This window comes from Orycteropus afer, unplaced genomic scaffold, assembly GCF_000298275.1.
Source record: "Orycteropus afer afer isolate SDZICR_OR568_19922 unplaced genomic scaffold, OryAfe1.0 scaffold00085, whole genome shotgun sequence".
NCBI classification, from domain to species: Eukaryota; Metazoa; Chordata; class Mammalia; order Tubulidentata; family Orycteropodidae; genus Orycteropus; species Orycteropus afer.
Window position 1 is genome coordinate 6,223,072 of NW_006921672.1, and position 19,752 is coordinate 6,242,823.

The following is a 19,752-nucleotide window of genomic DNA, read 5'->3' on the forward strand; positions in this document are numbered from 1 at the left end:
AAAAAAAAAAAAAAAAATTGCAGCCTTGGAAGTCTTATGGGGCAGTTCTACTCTGTCCTGTAAGGCCCCTTTGAGCAGAATCAACTCAATGGCAGTTGAGTTTGGTTTGATTTTGGCATGTGGGTTGCTGGAAAAGAGTTCCATAAATGCACTTTGTGTTATCACATCATGTCCATCTTTATTCTGTGCCTTGACCAACTGTTTGTCTTGATTTGTATAATACACCTTAAATTCCTTAGGGAAATAGACCAGTTCTTATCCAAGGTACTTCTAAGTGGTTCCAAGGAGTTCCCTTTAAACAAGGACTGAATTCAGACCCAGCCCTTAGAAACCAAGCAGGAGGCCTGCAGGCCTTGCTGAATGAAAACACAACCTTCTAGTGATTTCTTCCAGATTCCTAACTCAACGCCACCCTAGTGCCATTTCAGAGCACTTCCAATATGCCAAAAATAAATTGGACGCAAAAAAGGGAGTGGACACTGGTCTGATTGGTATTTCAAATGCCTGAAAGCAAGGTTTGCCGTGTAATAGAATTTGTGTACATTACCACGCTGGCATTACAGGGGTAATCGAGTTATCCACTCAGGTGTGACCAGGCCTCTGTTTGCCCAGAGCCTGCAGGTGAACAAATTAACTGTTTACATTGTCTGGAGGTGCCTGCAGCAGGAGGGGGTGCAGAACAGAGCCAGACTGTCTGCTGGCCTCTCTCTCTGTCAGGATTATTTTGTTTGTTTTACATGTCTTTTGCCTTTGTTAATGGCTTCTCACTGGGGTTCCCTCTCCTGCCCTGCAGTACAGAGCTGTCTGCAGTTACTATGGCCACTGTATTTTTAAGACATCCCAAAGAACATGGAGAACCTCCTTCACCTGTTTTCTAAAACTAATCTCTCTTCCCCTCTTCCATTACTGAAAACTAATGATTTAGAGTTTAATTCAATGAGGATACCTTGCTGCCCTTGTTCCTTTGGCTTCTTTCTCGATTCTTCTGGAATGTCCTGAGTCCATTTTCATCCCTTATATTGCCTTCGGAGCTCTGGTAGCGTGGTACCTAAGGCACTTGACTGCTAACCAGAAGGCTGGCGCTTCAAACCCACCAGCCACTCCTCGGAAGGAAGGTTGAGCAATCTGCTTCCATAGAGATACCGCCTCAGAAACCCAAGGGAGGGGTTGCTATGAGTTGGGTCCAACTCCACGGCATATAACAACAACAACATATTGCCTTAACACTTTCCTTCTCCAAAAAGCTATGCCTGCGGCCACTCTTCTTCAGATTGCTAATCCCTGCCCCTCAACTGAAGTTTCACTCATAAAGCTCTATTCTAGTTAAAGTTGGCTTGGGAGCATTTGAGATTTAATTTACCTTTGTTATATTACCTAACTCAATAAGAGTCCTTGGACAGGAAGGAATTTTAAAAGGCCACCTAGTCCATTCCCTTGCCTCTAAAAAGCACAAATGAACCAATTCAAAGTAGATTCCACTACCATCCCCAGCCGGCTGTCTATTCAGAAATCTAGTCACTCCTACTTTCTGGAATTTTTCCTTACATGGATCCTAAATTCTTTCCACTTCAGTCCTTTCTTTGTTTGAGTCAGTTACACACAGCCTCTGCAGCCTACCTCTCACACCCAAAAGAACAGAGCTGACCAAGTTGAGTTCAGTCCTAGAAAGCTCCATTTACTTTTCTCTCTGTCCAGTAGGACCTTGGTCAGACAAGGTCTGCTGTTTAGGAGTCTTGGAAGTCCATTTGCCTGAGAAATAGGACACAAAATGCAGCTATGTGCAGCTCAGCTTACCTGGACCTGTTGCCTCACCTGTAAAATGAGGAGGTTGAATTAGCTGGCTTCTAAGGTTCCTTCTACCTCACTTCTAGCCATGGTGAGCCTGAGCCTGCAACACTGCCAAAGAAATTTCACAAAAATATATAATTATAGATATTTAGCTCAATTACTTATTCAGATTTTTTTTTAAATCCCACTCCCAGCTCTTGTTTTTAGTCCTTATAAATGCATCTGGTTTTCCCCTATCTCTTTGATAAAAGAAATATTCTGAAGCAGGAAGGCTGGAGCAAAGGATGTAACCCCTGGATGGGGAAGTGAGGTGGGGGAGGCAGAGGAAGGAAAGGGATGACAGCTTTATTCTCGGGCTCCTCCTGCACCCTGTTGTTTCTTAATAGTTGCCCAAGTATGAACTCAATTGAATCCTAGCATCCTAGGGCCACACTCAGGAGTCTTTTAGTCTTGTCTTTGGACAAGAATGATTCCAGAAAGAGAGCTGTGGATCTTTTTTCAAAATAAAATTCTCCAGAGAGTGATTGGCTGGACAGGGAAGATGCACCCCATAGATAACAAAATACCCATCACCTGCTCTTAGGGAAACAAATAAGTGCCAGTAAGAGGTGGTTATTTATGTGACCCTGAGCAAACTACTTAATCCTGCTAATCCTCGATTTCCTCATCTGTAAAAACTGGGATAATTTCTGTTGCTAGGGTTGTTGTGGTGCTTACATTAGAAAATTTCCACCTAGGAAATGGTAACTGCTGTATTTTCACTTAGCCCATGCACATAAATAGCACACATGCTTGTAACAAGCACAGCACTCAAAAGAGTCTAATATGCAAGGTGGTTGTGCGGTTTGCAGAAAACATATAACGTGTGTGGTGTTTACATAAAAATTTGGTATTATTATATTCCTTTTCCTTCCACTAACAATATTATAAATCTTTTGGGTCAGAGTTGTCACATACTAGGTGTTTCATTAAATTATTGGTGAATTGAGAGAGGAAAAAAGTGCCCTGTGTTGCCAAAAACTCTATTCATAGAGTTCCTCAGGAACACAAGAGATTCACACTTGAACATGGAAAACTAAAGAGGCCTACTGAAATCCACCATGCCTCTCAGGCCTGGGAGATTGCAGCACTGGTATCCGATAGACTGTGCAAACTTCTTGTACAGAGAGGGACCGAAGCCGCATCTCCAAGCTCTGAAACAGTAACCAATGGCACAGTCAGCAGGGCTCCCACTGACCTTCCCCAACACATCCCTACATCCCAGGCCCAATGCAGCTTCATGCCCACTTAATTCACTGAGTTCCAATTTGGGTCTTAAAATATATTAAAGGGAGATTTTAATAATGAAGCAGATCTGTGCATGCAGCAGATGTTCCGTGTTCCTTTTGGACCCAGATATCTCTGAGCAGCTTTTTCAGGTGCAGGGACTAGGCTTCCCTTCCTCCCCAGTGCATGGACGCAGCTCAGGCCACAGCAGGGTGTTTAGTGCTCTTCAGTGGCTCCAGATTGTGGCGCTTGTGCAGGTCCCCTCATATGTAACCAATGGCTCCTGAGAGCCTGCCTCTCATAAATTACTTCACACGATGCCTGCGACCACCTCAGAATTCAAGTTTGAATAGAGCAGGAAAAAGGTGTTTGAAAGGCCTGTTCACTCAGCTGCATTTTAATTTCCTTTTCAATCTTGTCCCAATTAATTTCACAGAATTAATCTCACAGAAGCAAACTCGGCAGCATTGAGGCTGTGGTTTTAGTGTGGCGGTCGCTCTGCCTGAACATGAAATAGGAGCTAATATAAAAATCCATCTGCTGTGTTTGAAATACACGCTGGCTGCTGCTCAGTCCTGTCTGACATTCCAAACATCAACAGCGAGGGAAAGTGATTTGGGGGTTAGTGACCATCAGTACTTGGCAGGGGTTCAACAACAGGTGTACTCCAAAAATCCATTCCGCCTGGCCACCAGGCATGACGGGGCAGGTGCTGAATCACCCTCCGTGTGATAGCACTGTGTCCTGGCTTGGTTCCTTTTATCTGAAGATCTCAAAGCCCTGCTGGTGGACCAGCACCTCTGTGGGCATTTGTTAGACTGGGGGGAAGGGACATGAGGAGCCTCGAGTAAAAGAAGTCACAGAGTCCCAGCTTTCAGAGGCATGACTCTGCCTTCCTGGCTCCAGGTTCTCTCACTAGGGGACATTGCCTACATTCTTCTTTTCTAAATCATAAAGGTGTTTGTTCTACTATGCAGTATAACTCTTCGATAAATGCCCGTTTCACAAATAAGCCTCCAGTTCCAGAAGTAATATATGGTGGTGACAAGATGTGGTTGTGTTAGGTGCTATCAAGTTGGTTCCCACTCATAGCGAACAGATGTACCACACAATGCAACGCTGCCCAGGCCTGTGCCGTCCTCACAGTCGTTGCCTTGTTTGAGCCACCATCACAGCCATTGCGTCAGTCTATCTGGTTAAGGGTCTTCCACTTTTTCACTGACCCTCTACTTTACCCAGAATGATTGGTCCCTTCCGACAGCATGACCAAACGACGAGAGAGAAAGTCTGGTCATTTTCGCTTCTGAGGAGCATGCCAGCTGTATTTCCTCTAAGACCGACTTGTTCGTTCTTCCAGCATTCTATAGTATATTCAATATTCTTTGCCAACAGCAACTCAAATGCATCACTTCTGCAGTCTTCTTCATTTGTTGTCCAGCTCTCACATGCATATGAGTCTACTGAAAATAGCCTTACTTGCGTCAGGCACACCTCAATTTCCATAGTGATATATTTGTGCTTTAACACTTTAACAAGGTCCTTTGCAGCAGATTTGCTCAGTGCAATACATCGTCTGATTTCTTGGCTGCTGCTTCCATGGGCATTGATTGTGGATCCAAGTAAAATGAAATCCTTGACAACTTCAGTCTTTTCTCCATCTATCATGATGTTGCTTATTGGCCCAGTGGTGAGGATTTTTATTTTCTTTATGTTGAGGTTCAATCCATACTGAAGGCTGTAATCTCTGAGTCCAATAGATAAGGATGGATTAAAGAGAAAGAAAGAAAACCTCTTTGTGTTTCAATTGACTAGAATGGAATTCCTTAGTGAGGTCTTATAACTGAGGCAGTAGATGCATCTCTTGGACTTGGGGGTGTATGCCTCACAAATTGCCCGTAGGCACCTCTAAGGCCACATCCAGCTACTTATTTCCATGGAAATTAGCCTTGGAGCAACAGGTTGATCAGCCCCAGTTTCCAGAATGAGTGCTTCCATAAGGTTGATACTTATGTGGGGGCTTAGCAGGGGTGGGAAGGTGTGGCCCAAACATACCAGGCTTGGGGTTGTCTTTTCTGCTGGCACACCAGATATGTAAAACAAAGAGATTTACAGCCAAGGTCAAGTTTAACATTGATGCTGCCAGGTGGCCATGGCCCTTATATGGAGAAAGATAAGCCAATTTTATCACCCAGGGTGGCCTTTATCTTCCAGCACTGTCTTGGAGCTGCTTAAACCTAGATTGGATGCTGGCTTCAAACCCAGCTTCTAGTTATCTGAACACAGCAGGCATGTTCCCCACACACCTGGACTATGTTAACATAACACAGTGGCTGTTATAATGGGATTGTTGAAACCCAGTATTCTCCACCTACTCCCTCAAAGGGCTACTTGAAGAATGTAGACCTTTCCCCCTGCCTTGACCTCAACCTCTCCAGAAGAGATTTATACGTTATAAAAATTTTCTGAATGTAGCAGTACTTCCTCTTTTAAGTGTGCTTAGTTGAATGTGACAACAACCCTCATAAAAACAGATAAGTTAATTCCTTCAATTGCTTCAAATGAAGGATTTTTTTTTTTTTTTTTTTTTTATTTCAGGGCTCTGAGGGAAAGGAGGTGTTTGGTGACATCTAGTGTCCATTTAGGACTTCCTCCGGCGCTGTACCCTCTGCTTGGCTGAGGGGGGATGGGCAAGGGGGGTGTATCAGAGGTAATCTGGGGGTAGTAAGTGGGGAGAATATAGGCCCAGGGCACAGACTGCCTACACTAATCAATGCCTGTCAAAGAGCTGTTACCCACCTCTGACCTAACCAAAGGGGGCAGGTGAGGGAGTAGCATAGGGAAATATCTTTCCTTATTTACAATAAGGAAATGCGCAAGAGAAGCAGAAGCTGTCCCCACCACCCCATTTCATGTTAACAAGGGAGTCAACACTGTGCTGTGATGACGAAGATGATGGTGATGGTGGTGTTTTCTCTCATTAGTAACCCCTATGGGAGGCTATAGACTTAGGAGGATGGGAATAGGATTTGGGGTCAGCTGGAAGGCAACGGTCATACACCGGTCAAATTCAGTAGAGGCCATTCCTTTCCCCCAGACAGGAACCAATCGTCTAGAACAAACCCTGGCAGCCTCATTCCTTCCAGGTAATTTTTATAAATGAGGGGACACCCATTCCAAGAGAGGACAAAAGGGAGAAGGTGTGTCTTTTGTGTGTATATGTGTGTCCATATGCATGTATGCTAACAAGACCTGCTAACAAGAGGCCCAATTACACATCAACTTGACCCTCCAAACCTTAGTCACTTACTATAAAACCCATTTTTTAGAAAGAGAACAAAACTGGCATTTTCCTCTTTAATCTCCTTACTCCTGAACTGTTGTTTGTCCTGGACAGAACACACACACATACACACACACACACACTATTCAGTCAGGTGGAAAGTCGTGGGCCAGTGAATTAACTACGAGACCCAGACAAAAGTATTTACCTAGAACCACAAAAGCAATGGCAGAGTTAGGTTAATGCTCACAATTGCCCAATGCTTTATAAATTCCAGTGTAAAAAATTCCAGCCATTTATTTTGCAGTGAATTTATAACAAATGCTGTTAAAGTCTTCGTCTTTTGACAGAGGTAATAATAAATTCACTGTTAAAGACGGTAGTTTAATTCCTTATACCTCCAATACTGCACAGAATAAACCATATTCATCACTGAGTAATTTTTTACCACATAAATCTTTAAAACTAACTGGTGAAGGCTGTTGAGACGGAAATATTGTGAATTTATTAGATATGCCCATGTAGTATTGGATTCAGAGGTTTCCATTCGAATATATTATGGGGAAAATTTGTGTCTTTTAACTGTGACATTCCCTCCATTTCCCACAGCCAGTATTATAATAAGCAGCTCCTCCAGAGTCAACTGCACGTTTATTAGACAGAGATTTAGTAATAAACTCCTCACTAACCTGCCACAGAGTCTGGGTGACATTTTGGTGAGGTGCCCTATTCAAAAGGACTCACAAAAGCTTTGTTTCCATGTAATTATTTTCTCAAAAGGAATTCACCCTTCCCAAACCTCTGTCTGCCAGTAGTGTATGGCTTCAGCACTACCACCAAACTGGCAGAATATTGAAGCAGATTATAACCTCATTGCAAACATTTGGGGCAGTAAACTTCTATGCAGCTTATAGGTCTGTTTATGGGGTACTTAGGGTCATTGGTTAGGAAATAGAAAAACTGGAACTAGCAGACCTAGCCAGACGTGTTTAAGGCTAATAAAAAGATTATATTGGTTCTTAAACTAGAAAAATAAACAATGGTTTTTAAAACCTTGCTATTTAAAAACTTTCATGTTGACATTTAACACATTCAAGATATAATTAAACCCTCAGATTTCAACAAAAATCCTTTTCCTCTACGATACAGATTTTGCGTGAAAATCTGGGCCCGACAGATGAGAATATTCTGAGCCCTTCTCTCGATTTGCTAATGAACTGGCATCCAAACGAACCCATCGGTTATATCCGATTGTAACACCCTCTCCGGTTTCATTAAGGAAACACTGATATTGCTGGAATGAAAAAGAATTGTTTTCTTTTAGATGCAGACATGCACATCATCTTTCTAGCAGAGAGGTTTGGCGGTTTCTTCGTGGCCAGTAGTACTCTATTTGGAAAGAGTTCCAAATGCTGAAAACTTCCCACAAGCCTTGTGAACTTTAAGTTTGGTGTGTTTTTTGTTCCTTTTTCTTTTTTTTTTTTTTTAATAAAATGAAATGAAATAGGTTTCTGACTGTTAAACGAAGGAGAAAAATCTCCTGTTAGTGCCAGACTGCAGCCCATCAGAATAATTGTTAAAAGACAGAAGCCGGCTAGAAAGATAAGCGTAATACCAGCAATTAATATTCAACATTTCACATTAAAGTCCAGAGGATGTGTTTTTCTTTGTGATGTGGCTCATAAGCTAAGAGTGTTGGGAGCCAGACTCTGAGCTCTGTCTTCTTTTTGTGCATGAGGATTAAGGAGGAAAAAAACAGCGGCAACAACCCTGCTCCATCTGTAAATGAACAAACATCTTGATTTTATAGCTATTTGCTTTGTAAAACTGAGGAATGAAACAAAAATTACTGGATGCCTAAGTAACACTTTAATTCCGAATTCATTTACGCTGTAGCTATGTAGTTGTCACAAACCATAATGCAGTATTTAATTAAAATAACAGAAGTGCATCTAGATATGTCCTGGGGTAGCTATCACCAAATTATAGTCTATGCCATCCGTATTTTATTTATGAAATGGCAGATTCTAAGGTGCAACTGAACAGATACAAAAGCATACATATTTTAAACCAGCATTTTTAGAAATGCTACTCTTTCTGAATGTCTTTAAATGTGCCCTTCTTCTACAGGAGGGTTTTTTTTAGTGGGATTGTTTTGGTGTGATAAAGATCTCTCTTCCCTAACACTTGCTTTTCAACTATTGACCTCCTATGTCTTCTGGCTGTGAAATCCCCCGTCTGTTGTCATGGAAAGGCTTGTGATTTTTCACACGAGCCACAGCCAGCATGGGACACTTAGGCAGAACTTGGACGTGGATTTCAGGAAGGTAGAGAAAAAGCAACCCTTTTCAGGCTGTGTGCCTGTTCCCACAGTCTTCTTGCACCTTTCTTCCCAACTATAAATACCCATTACGGTTTACACACTTGCTTGCTCCACTTTGTGGATGTTCACATGCAGACATACTGCTCCTTTTCATAAACGCATAGCATCTATCTTACACGCATCCACCATCTATCTCCTCGTTCACATTGGCTGTCCCATCCACCTCCTTGTCTGCAGAATTATGTTCAGCAAGGTCCCGATTTATAGGAAATAAATAATGAAAATGGAACGGACTAGGAAAGATAATCGAAACATTCAAATTGTTATTTTTCACTCTACTTTCCACAAACAGAGCATCTGTAAACACCTAGAAAAAGTGTTGGCTGACTCCTAAAAAGCAACACCTCACAGAACAGCGATAGAGTAAGTCTCTGCATTGTGTCTTTCCTGGTCCCCTCTCTCTTGCTTTTTGATGTTCCAAGAGCTTGCCATTTATAAATGGCAAATATTGTGTTATTATTTATTTTCATTCTTCCTTCTTCTTCTTTATCCTGTCTATAATTACAATTTTGGGCCATCAATTACCCGTTATAAAATAATCCAGAGAATTATAAAACAGAAACAATAATTGCAGTCACCTTTTTAAAGGAAATAGCCCTTGCAATTATGTATAAAGATATTCTGATAATAGTAGTCATCGGAACACAGCCCAATGCAGCAGCAAGGGTCTTTTGGAGAGAGGGTTTCTTATACACACTTGTAATTATTTTAGCCCCTTTCACAGGTCACATAGAAAGTTAATTTCAATCGTTGCTAATTTCCGTCCAACAAGAGTGCTGTACTTTAAACCACCCAAAATAATTGGATTCAAAACAAATTTAGGAAATTGAGTGTGTTAGGAAGCAAATAAAAATATCCTTTTGGTAAGGAGGAGGGTGAAAGTAGTAAAAACGGCTTTTTTTTTTTCCTCCCTTCTTTCCCCTTCACAACTTTGCCATTAAAGTTGCACCTACAGCTAGAAGTTTGTCCGTGAAAAATGGTCATTTTGTTTCTCTGCTCAAAGAATGTTATTAAAATGCTAATTTAAAAGAAAAAGGAGTTAAATATCTAGCGATGGTGCATTCTAATTGCAACCATAATGAGCTCTCTAAATGTGCGTGCCCCTGACACACACAGAGCATAAACAGCAGTAAACAGATCATTAGTACCCGCGTTCATTTATTCTGGCGACCTTACCGTGACCCCACCGAGGGTAGGGTGAAAAGCAGGTGGATCTGGCTGTGACACCCCCTAGAGGGATCCAGGAAATGAAGCTATAAGCGGTTGTCATGGAAACGCCTATGTGTGCAGATGATGTAACACACCGACAGGCTGTAGGGCTCCGCAACTGGGACGTTGCCTTTCCCTCGCCGGAACAATCTTGTGGATTAAATTATTCATTTCTTTAATTCACAAAGCAAAAGGAATCCTAATTTTCTTGGTGATATGCAACTCTTCCATTTGTCTAGGGTCTGGAACATGGTCACTTGTCATCCCCTCTTTCTCTGAAACCCACCCCAGCTTCTCACATTCCATCCCCAAATCACTGAATCCGGCAGAATCAAGTGGGAAAAAGCCATGGAAATCTGACACCCAACATTTGTACTATTTTAAATAGAAGAAATACAGGTTCTAAACTAAAATTAATATGGACAATGTCCCTTTCTGATGAGGACATGTAGACCAGGGACTAATTGTATACCTGTCCTGAGTTAAGATGGCTTTGTTCAGAGCAGGACAGGGTCAGGGCTCACCCTGGGAACTACCAAGCCAGTACTCAATGCAGAGAGCGTGAAGCAGACAGGCACCAGCCCCAGATGAGCACATCACCCCAGCAAGGTGCAGGGGGGAAAGAGGAGAAAGCAAGCATCTGCTCACCCCCTCCCACGTCCAATTGAGAGAATCGAGATTAATAAAAATAATTCTTTGGAGAATGATTCCACTCTATCCTACCCTGTTTTGCACCAAACAACCTCAATAACCTTACGGCAACAGTAGAATAACTTTTCTTCTTTTTTTTTTTTTTTTTAAGGAAGCAGAAAAGACGATCTGTGGAAATTATTTTAAAATAAAAAATATCCCGGCCTGTGCCTCCCCCCACCCCCCCTCCCTATTGCACTTTAGATGAACCTGTGATATTGTAGCAATGGCCCTTGAAGTGCAATGGGGAGGTGATTTAGGAGAATATTAAAGGCAATGTGGAGATTCAAGGCGCCTCTCTCAGGGAGATCTGGAGAAATACGCAGCACAGATGGGCCGAGCAGATTAAACATTTCCGTCACATTGTTTCCAAATTGTGTTGTGGTGCCTGAGGCTGGTACTGCGGTCAGAGCAAAACAGAGCGGTGCAGAGCTGCGAGCTGCGCAGTTTATGGAATACATATTAATACGCCGGTCTCACATGGTATCACAATTCTATCAGCTCCGAAATGGTGCTGTCTCTATTGTTCCTGAATTCTGCACTTGGCACCTTGTTTTCTCCCATCTGCAAAGTGTTTACCTTCTCTTTTTTCCTTTAGGTAAAGTTCAAGTTGTGTGTTTCTTTCTTTTCTTTCCTTACAGCCCTGTTTTGTCTTCCCTTTCACTTTCACACCCTATGATTTTTCTGTCTCCTGTACTTGCACACTCACTCTGTTTTGCATGCACTTCAGTCACCAACAGCAGCCCGTTTGTGCACAGGCCCTGCACACTCCCCTGGCCCTGACTTCATCATCCATGTCCACTCAGTTCAGGACATAAGCTTCAGACTTGAGGGTGAACATTTGAGGCCCTTGCACTCAAACGCTCTTGGACCCACATTTAGCTGACACATTCCTCCTAGCAAAAGAACCCTCAGCACTTACGTGGGAGTGTGCTTGGTACAGTTGTTGCCAGACATCCACAGCTGCTTTCGCTGACCACCCAGCCTTTCCCTGTCACCTTTCTTATACATCCTCACATCCATCTCCGAATCCAAGCCCATCAGCCTCCAGATTAGCAGCTTCCCTGAAATGGAACAGTAAATAAAAATGGTCCAATTGAGGCAAATTTCACGATTCCTTTTTATTATGATTTATACACCAAATACTGAATTTATGGGAAAAGAGAACATGATTGTCAAGAACTTAGGATAAGGTGTGAAACAACCTGGAGAGGCTGCCAGGCTACCCAAGTTTTCAGCCAGACACTGAGCTCTGATCCTTTCACAGGTTCTAGCATCATCAGTCCACTATCCACCCACTGACCATTCCCTCTCTCTCTCTCTCAGAAGCTCCGCATAAAATCATTCATGCTGAAACAGCTGGCACCTGTTTGTCTTTGGTGACCAATTCCTGTTCCCAGCCTTGTTTTTCTCAGTGGTCGGAAGGGTGCTGAGTTGGGGCCCTTGATTTATTTAATAACTTATGATATCCTGAGAAAGCATTAAATTTCCAAAGCTGGATTTTAGGGGTAGAGAATTTGTAGGCCAATCCAGAGTGGAAAATACAATGTTTTTGGCTGACCCTGGAAGAGTACAATCTACTCTGCTCAGGAATCCACATTCCCCATCTGTACTAATAATAATGTATGATGCACAAACACTAATAAGAGAAGCAATCATAAAGAAATAATTCTGTGATTGATTGGCCTTTGCCATGCATATATCAAGCATTTATTGATCTTTAATGTTAGGGGCTGATTGATTGATTGTTCTCTTGAAGAGGAAGTCTCTTGTTTACAAACACTAATGTAGTGAACTTCGATGGTTAAAAGAATAAAAGTATGAGATGATTTCTGGGTATCTTGTCCCATCGAGGCTTATTGAAGCCCAATTCAATGTAAAAAGAGAACATATCTGTTAGGTACAGGTTCAGGGAACCAACAGTGTCAAGCAGCTTGCTCCAAAAGCCATCATATGGATTTGAACAGAAGTTACGAGAAGACACCACAACTTCTAAGACACACTTAATGAGATGGTGCCTTAGAAGAGATATAAGCAAGTTCGGTCAGCCTGTGAAGAAGGGAATAGATTCTGCAGCTGGAGGGTGAAGCCTACAAAACCCAGCATGGAAGTATTCTTAATTCTCTTTCACTGTACTTAAGGAAAAAAACCAAACTCGCTGCCATCAGATCTGACGCAATAGCAGTGAGTTTGTACTTAAGGAAAAAAGGGCACAGACACACTGGGCCAAAGTGCAGATCCAGGTGGAAAAGACCTCTGTGTTTTTACTCTAGAGCACTGGTTTGTAAATTGTGGGGAGTCACAGAACCCTTCGAAAATCTAATGAACAGGCTAGGCCTCACCCCAGGAACACACAGATGTGTATATGTATACACGTTTTACGCCAAGGCCGGGGAATTCAGACATCCCTTAAATTCCATCCATAGCCATAGCCAGGCCAGGGTTCACGGAGTCCAGTTTAAGAATCGCTCCCCTAGACAATGGTGGGTCCCTTTTGTTGGAACAGCCTAGGATTCACTGAGCCTAGAAATTGAATTCTCATCCCAAGACAGGATGGTCATTCCAGGTCATGTCTGTGCTACTCCAGGGGAGCCATGGAAGCGCTTAGACAAATAGGAACCAGCAGGGAAGAGAGAAATTAAAATGTAGCAATCATGGAGTAGGGGTATTTAATCTCTTTTAAGGCTTATGATAGGCGCCTGCTGGTCCCCCACCCCTACCCCCAGTATCCCCTGACACCTACTGACAGGGTATTTGCAGCACCACACAGGGACTCAGGGCCCTGTGACAGGAGGAGTACTGAGGAGGGCCATGAGAGTCTTGAGAGCATAAACAGCAATAGGGAAACCACTTGAGGCAGAGTCAAACTGTGCAACATGCCCGTGGTTGGGGGCCATACTGCTTTTTGTTTATAGAATTTGCTGTTCTTTTTATGGAAGGTTTGGTAGGGTTTGTTTGGTTCTCTTTTTTTATTTTTTTCCTTGTTGATGGAGATTAGCAGCATAAATCCTTTTATGGCAGTGTGCAATCCCCCATAAACACTTTTGATTGTTGCTGATGGTGAGAGCAGCGTCTATTTCAGGTTCACTGGAGGCTCCATTCATCCAGACCATAGTTTCTCCAGCTAAATAATGGAGTCCAAATAACCAGTCTTCACTTTAAAAACACCTTCATTTGGGGGGACTCAAGGAGGTGGGCAAGCTTGGTGTTGAGAGAAACATGTTTAATCAAACTTAGAAATATCTATGATGAAAAGGCATATGTTGTACTACCTTCAAGTGACAAGCTTTTGAAAAGACTGTCAAGAAGCAAGTGCCAATGAGAAAGGAATCAGTCCGTTGTTTTTTAATAGATTTTTAAATTCTCATCTAGAGCATCTGTAGTCAACAGTTTGGTATAATTAACATCTTAGTTTTACCTGTCCATACACAGTGTATATAGTTACCAAATTGAGTACACGTCTAAGTCTTACACCCTCACACTGTAACTTGTGGGTGTGTGTATACAAACCTTGGTGGTAGATCCACTTCCACAAGGAGGACTTCAGGTCTCCTGGGAGCCTCTCAGCATCTTTCCAGTCTTTCCAAACATCTAGGCAAAAAGAAGTCAGACTTTCTTGAAAACATTGATCCCAGGAATTTTGTTCTGTCTGCCATCCTCAAACTAAAATCCAAGAATCAGCAACTTAATAAAAATGCAGTAAATTAGCACCTCTAGACAAGAGCAGAGTTCATTCAGAGCTGGGGTCTGTCTGGCTAAGCCAGTACTCTCTCCATTTTAATAGTTTAATAAAAATTAGCATAATTAACGAACATCTGTATGATCCAGAGTGGTGCAATTTGGCACTTGGAAACGAGGGCTTAAACATGATTGCTGTGAGTTTAATGTTGTTTTAATTCTTTTTGGCACTGTGCAGTGAAATAAACGTTTGGTGGTGATAGTTCTCGGCCGGATCTCATTTGCATTTTTCTCCCTTTGATTATGAGCAATTGTGGACTCCCCAGCAATTCATCAAAGTAGAAATTATTTTAAAATACCTCGTGGTGTTGAGACTGGGCTGGAGCAATGCATAGGAGGTGGTAGTGGAAGAGAAGGCTAGAAATTTTCCATTCATACATCTCAGCCCTGCAGCCCTTTTCGGGTATCCAGCCAAGGGATAAAATCTGGGAAAGACAGTCAGATCCTAGAACCTGTAGGTGCCTTGATTAAGCTCCCAGGCTCCCACAGCAGGAGACATATGGTCTCTGAGACTGTGCCATCCTCCTCACACTTCTGCCCGCTCTTTTGTTTTGAAGGGCAGACATTTGATTCCGCTAATATCAGTTCTCACCACTGTGGTGAGGCTACTCCATCTGCAGTCAGCAGGGTCAGTGCTCCGCTCAAGCAAGAGCAAACTGCCTGGGAGCCCAGCCCTTGCAGGTGTCCTGCTGTGCTTCATCTTCTTCCTGTTTGCACTCTCTTCCAGTTGGCAGAGAGCACTTCCCAAGGCTTGGTCCCTCCTCTTGGCATTAAGGCTCAAGGGGAGTGCTGCAAATTGTGAGTCCAAGTCGGGGCCTTAGCCAGTCCCCAGGGAGAGAATGCCCTATCTGGGCCCATGCAGGTGACAATGATGATAGCATCTGGCAGGTAGAAGGTCAAGTTGACCTTGATCAAAGACTGTCAGACAACATGGTACCCACTCTCTGCCTGTGAGACAGCAAAAGGGCTGGAGGTAGAGTTGTTAGGAGTCACAGTGAAAAGGGAAGGCAGAGTGTGCGTTTCCCCTTCATAGCAAGACCTTGTGGACATGAGGATTCCAGTGTAGTAAGCACAGAGCAACACTGTGAGAAAACGTAAGGCAGAAACCACCTTAACTTCTTAACTTCAGTGTTGGAGAACAGACAACAACATAACTTGTACCAGGGGGAGCTTAAAAACCTCCTGACAAGCTTAGGCTAAGGAATTCTGGGTAACCGTCTACAAACCAGTGTAGACTAGGGAGCAGGTAGAAGCAGGCCCAGGAGAGGGAGCAAGTGAGAAGGTGGGTGTAGGACAGAGAAGAGAAGAGGTGGTGGACACATTGCTTTAAGATTGATTTTTTAAAAAACAATTTCCAAGTCTTTTAAGGATCAGCTCAGTAGTCTCACTTCTTGTGCATTTGACACTCACTTCATGGCATTTAGAGAGCCACCTGGGAGACTGTCTCCAAAGGCAGTTGCTCTCTCTGCCACAACCAGTTCAGTCACCTGGGGAATATCTTGGAGTTAGTTGTAACTGAACCTGCTGAGAGTACTAATCCCCAGTGCTCCTTCAATTCTTCCTAAACTCGTTGAAGGTATTTGTTGAGCCCCACTCTGTACTGAATTCCGTGCTCTGGGCTGAGAATATGACAGCAAACAAAGCCAGCAAGGTCTCAGCCCTCACAGAACTTTCTGGTTAGTGATTGAGAGGAAGGCAGACAGGTAGATACAAGGCAGCAGGATAAACTCGTTTCCAGGAAGCACAGGGCCCTGTGGCCCACATAGATGGGGCTCGACACACACAGGCAGAGAGCGTCAAGGAGAGGCCTCAAGAGTAAGTGACTTTGGAATTGAGATCTGAAGGCTGCTTAGGATGGAGCCCCACAAAGGCGAGGAGGGAAGAAAAGGCTAAACAGGCAGAGGAAGGCTTCCTAGGTGAGAGCCTATGGACCATGGGAGTAGATGGCAGAAGTTCTGTTTTACTGAAGGCAGCACACAACTGTGTACAGCTTGTTAAAAAGTCAACAGTGGGCAGTGGGAGTTTCAAGCAGAGCAGCAACATTATCAATGTGCATTTTAGAAAGATTTTGGCTGCAGAATGAAGAAGAGATGGGAGGAGAACAAGAATAGAGAGAGAGAGACCACTTTGGAGGTAGTTTCCATAGGCCTTATGTAGATGACAATGAAATGATCCTAAGGTACTGGGAATGGGAATGGTGGGTGGATTCCAGTAATATTTTGGAGCGAGAATCAACAGGACTGAGGGATTGACTGGAAGGGGAAGTGAAATCAGGAATAACTCCTAGGTTCCTGGCTCAGGTAACTGAATGCACAGTGGTACCAGTCACTGAGACAGCAGACACAGGAGGTGACGAGTACTCAGGAGTGAGAATCGGGGTGCATGCAAGATGGGTTAAATTAGGACATACTGAGTCACGTGGCTAATTGGTGCTGCCATCAGAAATTGATGACACACACTTGGATAGGGTCCAACACTCACATGAGAGAGCTGGGCTGGAGCTAGGGTTGTGAGTTATTAACACAGAGCTGGTGGGTAAACCACAGAGGCCTGTAAGATTGTTCAAGGAAAAGTACACCAAGCCAGGAAAGAAGGGGGTCAGGACAGAACCCTGGAAAACAACCACACTGAAAGGAGAAATAGAAGAGCCTGCAAAAGAATGTGAGGAGACACAACCAGAGAGGTAGGAGGGGACCCAGAGTATAGTTATCATAGAGACTAAGAGAAGAAAATGCCCCAGGAACCGTCTATGATGCCGGTACTATTGAGAGATCGTATAAGTGAAAGACTTGAGAAGTTCAATTTGAGCAGTCAGAGGGTTATAGGAGACCATGGAGAGAGCGCTTAGGTGGGGTGATGGGAGCAGAAGCCCCACTAGAATGGCTGGAATTGTGAATAGAAAGATGTTGGGACAAGTGGTGTAGTAAACTCTTGCAGTAAGTTTGACTTTGAATTAGAAATCAGCATGGACTAGTAAAAATCAGAAGTGGACATAAAACAGTGATTTTTTTTCATGTTTTCAAAGTTTATGTTTTTAATGTTTTATTGTGTCCTTGGTGAAGGTTTCCACAGCAGTTTAGGTTCCCATTCAACAATTTCTACACAGATTGTTTAGTAACATTGGTTACATTCTTCAGAATGCATTCTCATGATTTGTCTTCTAGTTGGTCCATTTTGAAGTGGGGATTATTTAATTGTTGTTTTCAAAGATGAAAGAAACTTAAACACATTTCAGTACTAATGGAGGAGCATTTACACTGGCAGCAGAGGGAAGACTCCACAGAACCTCCTCTCTAAGAACAGAAGGGGGTGGCTTACAAGGACATGTTGTGAGGGACAGTCTCAGACCAGGGGAGGGCGCCTCTCCCCATGTTAATAGGAAAGAAGGATGGGTGTTAATACAAGGTTCCTGCTTTGGTGGCTGGAGGTTGACAAATCCAATGGCTTCTCTTTTCTCTTTGAAGTTGAGAATAGGTCACCTGCTTAGAGGGAGGACAGAGTCAGAGTTGGAGGAGGGGAGATAATATATAAAAAGGCAAAGAGATCACCAGTTTGTGCTAGAGACCCTGAATTTTACGTGTCACCAGTTTTATGTGCTGTAGAACTCAGCAGCGAGGTGGGCAGAAAGCAGAGAAAGCTCCATGGTACCCCAAATCCAGTCAAACCAGAATGTGTGGTATTTCTTACAGGGTCATCCTAAATTTTACCTCCTTCAAAAGAAAATATTTTCTGGTGCTTTCAGGAATAGTCCTGTAATGTTCAACAGCTGCTGTGCTTTTGAAAAGCTCTTCTGTATCCAAGGCGGCCCATCCTCAACCCTGTAGCATCTGCCTTCTTTCAGCCCTGTCAGCCCCTTTCTGGTTTGCTCCTCCCTTGTATCATTTACATCCTGCCTTTTATTATCGTTATTGACGTACCTCTCAACCTCTCATCCCTTCCAAGGGAGGCATCTAATGTTTAGAGCACCTACTATGTACCAGTCACTTGTCATTGTTTTCATGTCTGTGGTATCACTTATCTCCCCACAACTTGGGAAAGGATGATATTATCCCTACTCTTAAGATAAGGAAGTCAAAGCTAGGAGAACTTAAGGGCACACAGTTACTAAATGACCGAACAGGGATAGATCCCAGTCTGTCTGACTCCAAAGCCCATTACTCTATTCTGTAAGTTCCTGGGGAGCAAGCAGTGTTCTGATTCATCATTGCATATCTCACAGGAACTCAAATACCACTTCGCACAAAGAAGATGCTTGGTAAATAGTACTAACTATGACCTGACCACTCCCCTCCCCCGAAGGTGGTGTTCTGACATTTTAGGATGTACCTTACTTCCTCTGAAGAGGCCATGCCGCTCTGCTTGGTAAAAGAAATGAATGCTTGTTAGGTTCAGCAGTGGCATCCAATGTTTACTCTGTGTGTGCTAAGTTTACAGCGTAGACAGGAAGATAGCAAGATGGAAACAGAGTTTGCTTTCCTCCTCTAGATGGTTTCTTTTTATTTCATAATCACATCAGGAGTGTTAACAATTCATCCTCATGCCGCCAACCAAGAAACCACCCACAAAATCTTCCATGCAGTCACTCCAAAAGATTAACAGAGCTGCATTCCACATGAACCAATCATCTTTTCATTTTGCAGGAATATAACATGTATGGCTGGTGGGTAGGAGAACTGAACAGCCTCGTTGGGATTGTTCCAAAGGAGTATCTCACCACTGCCTTTGAACTGGAAGAAAGTTGAAGCCCAGGTATCAGAACCACTGTCAGTGACCTGCCGTTAGTGAGTGGAACTTGTGGGCCATGCTTTTCTTACACTGAAAGATGAGAGGTACCAGTGAAGTAGCTTTTCTTCATTTCCAAAGGTGCTGCTGATGACTCACCATTGAAATAAGATAAGTCTGGAACTGTCCTGACTCAGCTGGGAGACTGTGTTGGTTAGGATTAGGTTCAGCCACAAGTGACAGAAAACTCAAAATAACAGTGACGAACAGATTTATTTTCTTCTTCTGTTAAAGCCTGGAAGTGAGTGGCCCAAGATATTCAGGTCTTGTCTTGTTGTCCCACTGTGTGTGGCCAACATTCCCAAGGTCACCACATGGCCCAAGATAGATGCTTCAGCTCCACCTATCATGAGTGTGTCCTACCTAGCAGGAAAAATACTATGAAAGATGGGCACACCTTTAAGGGCACTTCACAGGTGGACATACTACTTTCACTTATATCCCATTGGCCAGAATTTAGACACACAGACACATTCAGCTGCAAAGAAAGCTTTATTCTAGGTAGCCATGTGTCCAGCCTAAAAGTAGGAGTTGGGGGTCATTATATAAAAAGGAGTGAATGATACTGGAGGATACCTAGAAATCTCTTTCACAGGATGGATCTGAGTTTTCGTCC

The 19,752-nt window shown here is 43.2% G+C and overlaps 1 protein-coding gene across 1 annotated transcript in view; it reads left to right on the forward strand.

Moving 5' to 3' along the window:
• SKAP1 (src kinase associated phosphoprotein 1) overlaps positions 1-19,096 on the forward strand; it is a 359,819-nt gene extending 340,723 nt beyond the window's left edge. Inside the window, 1 exon segment of the mRNA XM_042781101.1 lies at positions 18,995-19,096. Coding sequence (XP_042637035.1) covers positions 18,995-19,096 — 102 coding nt within the window.
• The last annotated feature ends 656 nt before the right edge of the window (positions 19,097-19,752 follow it).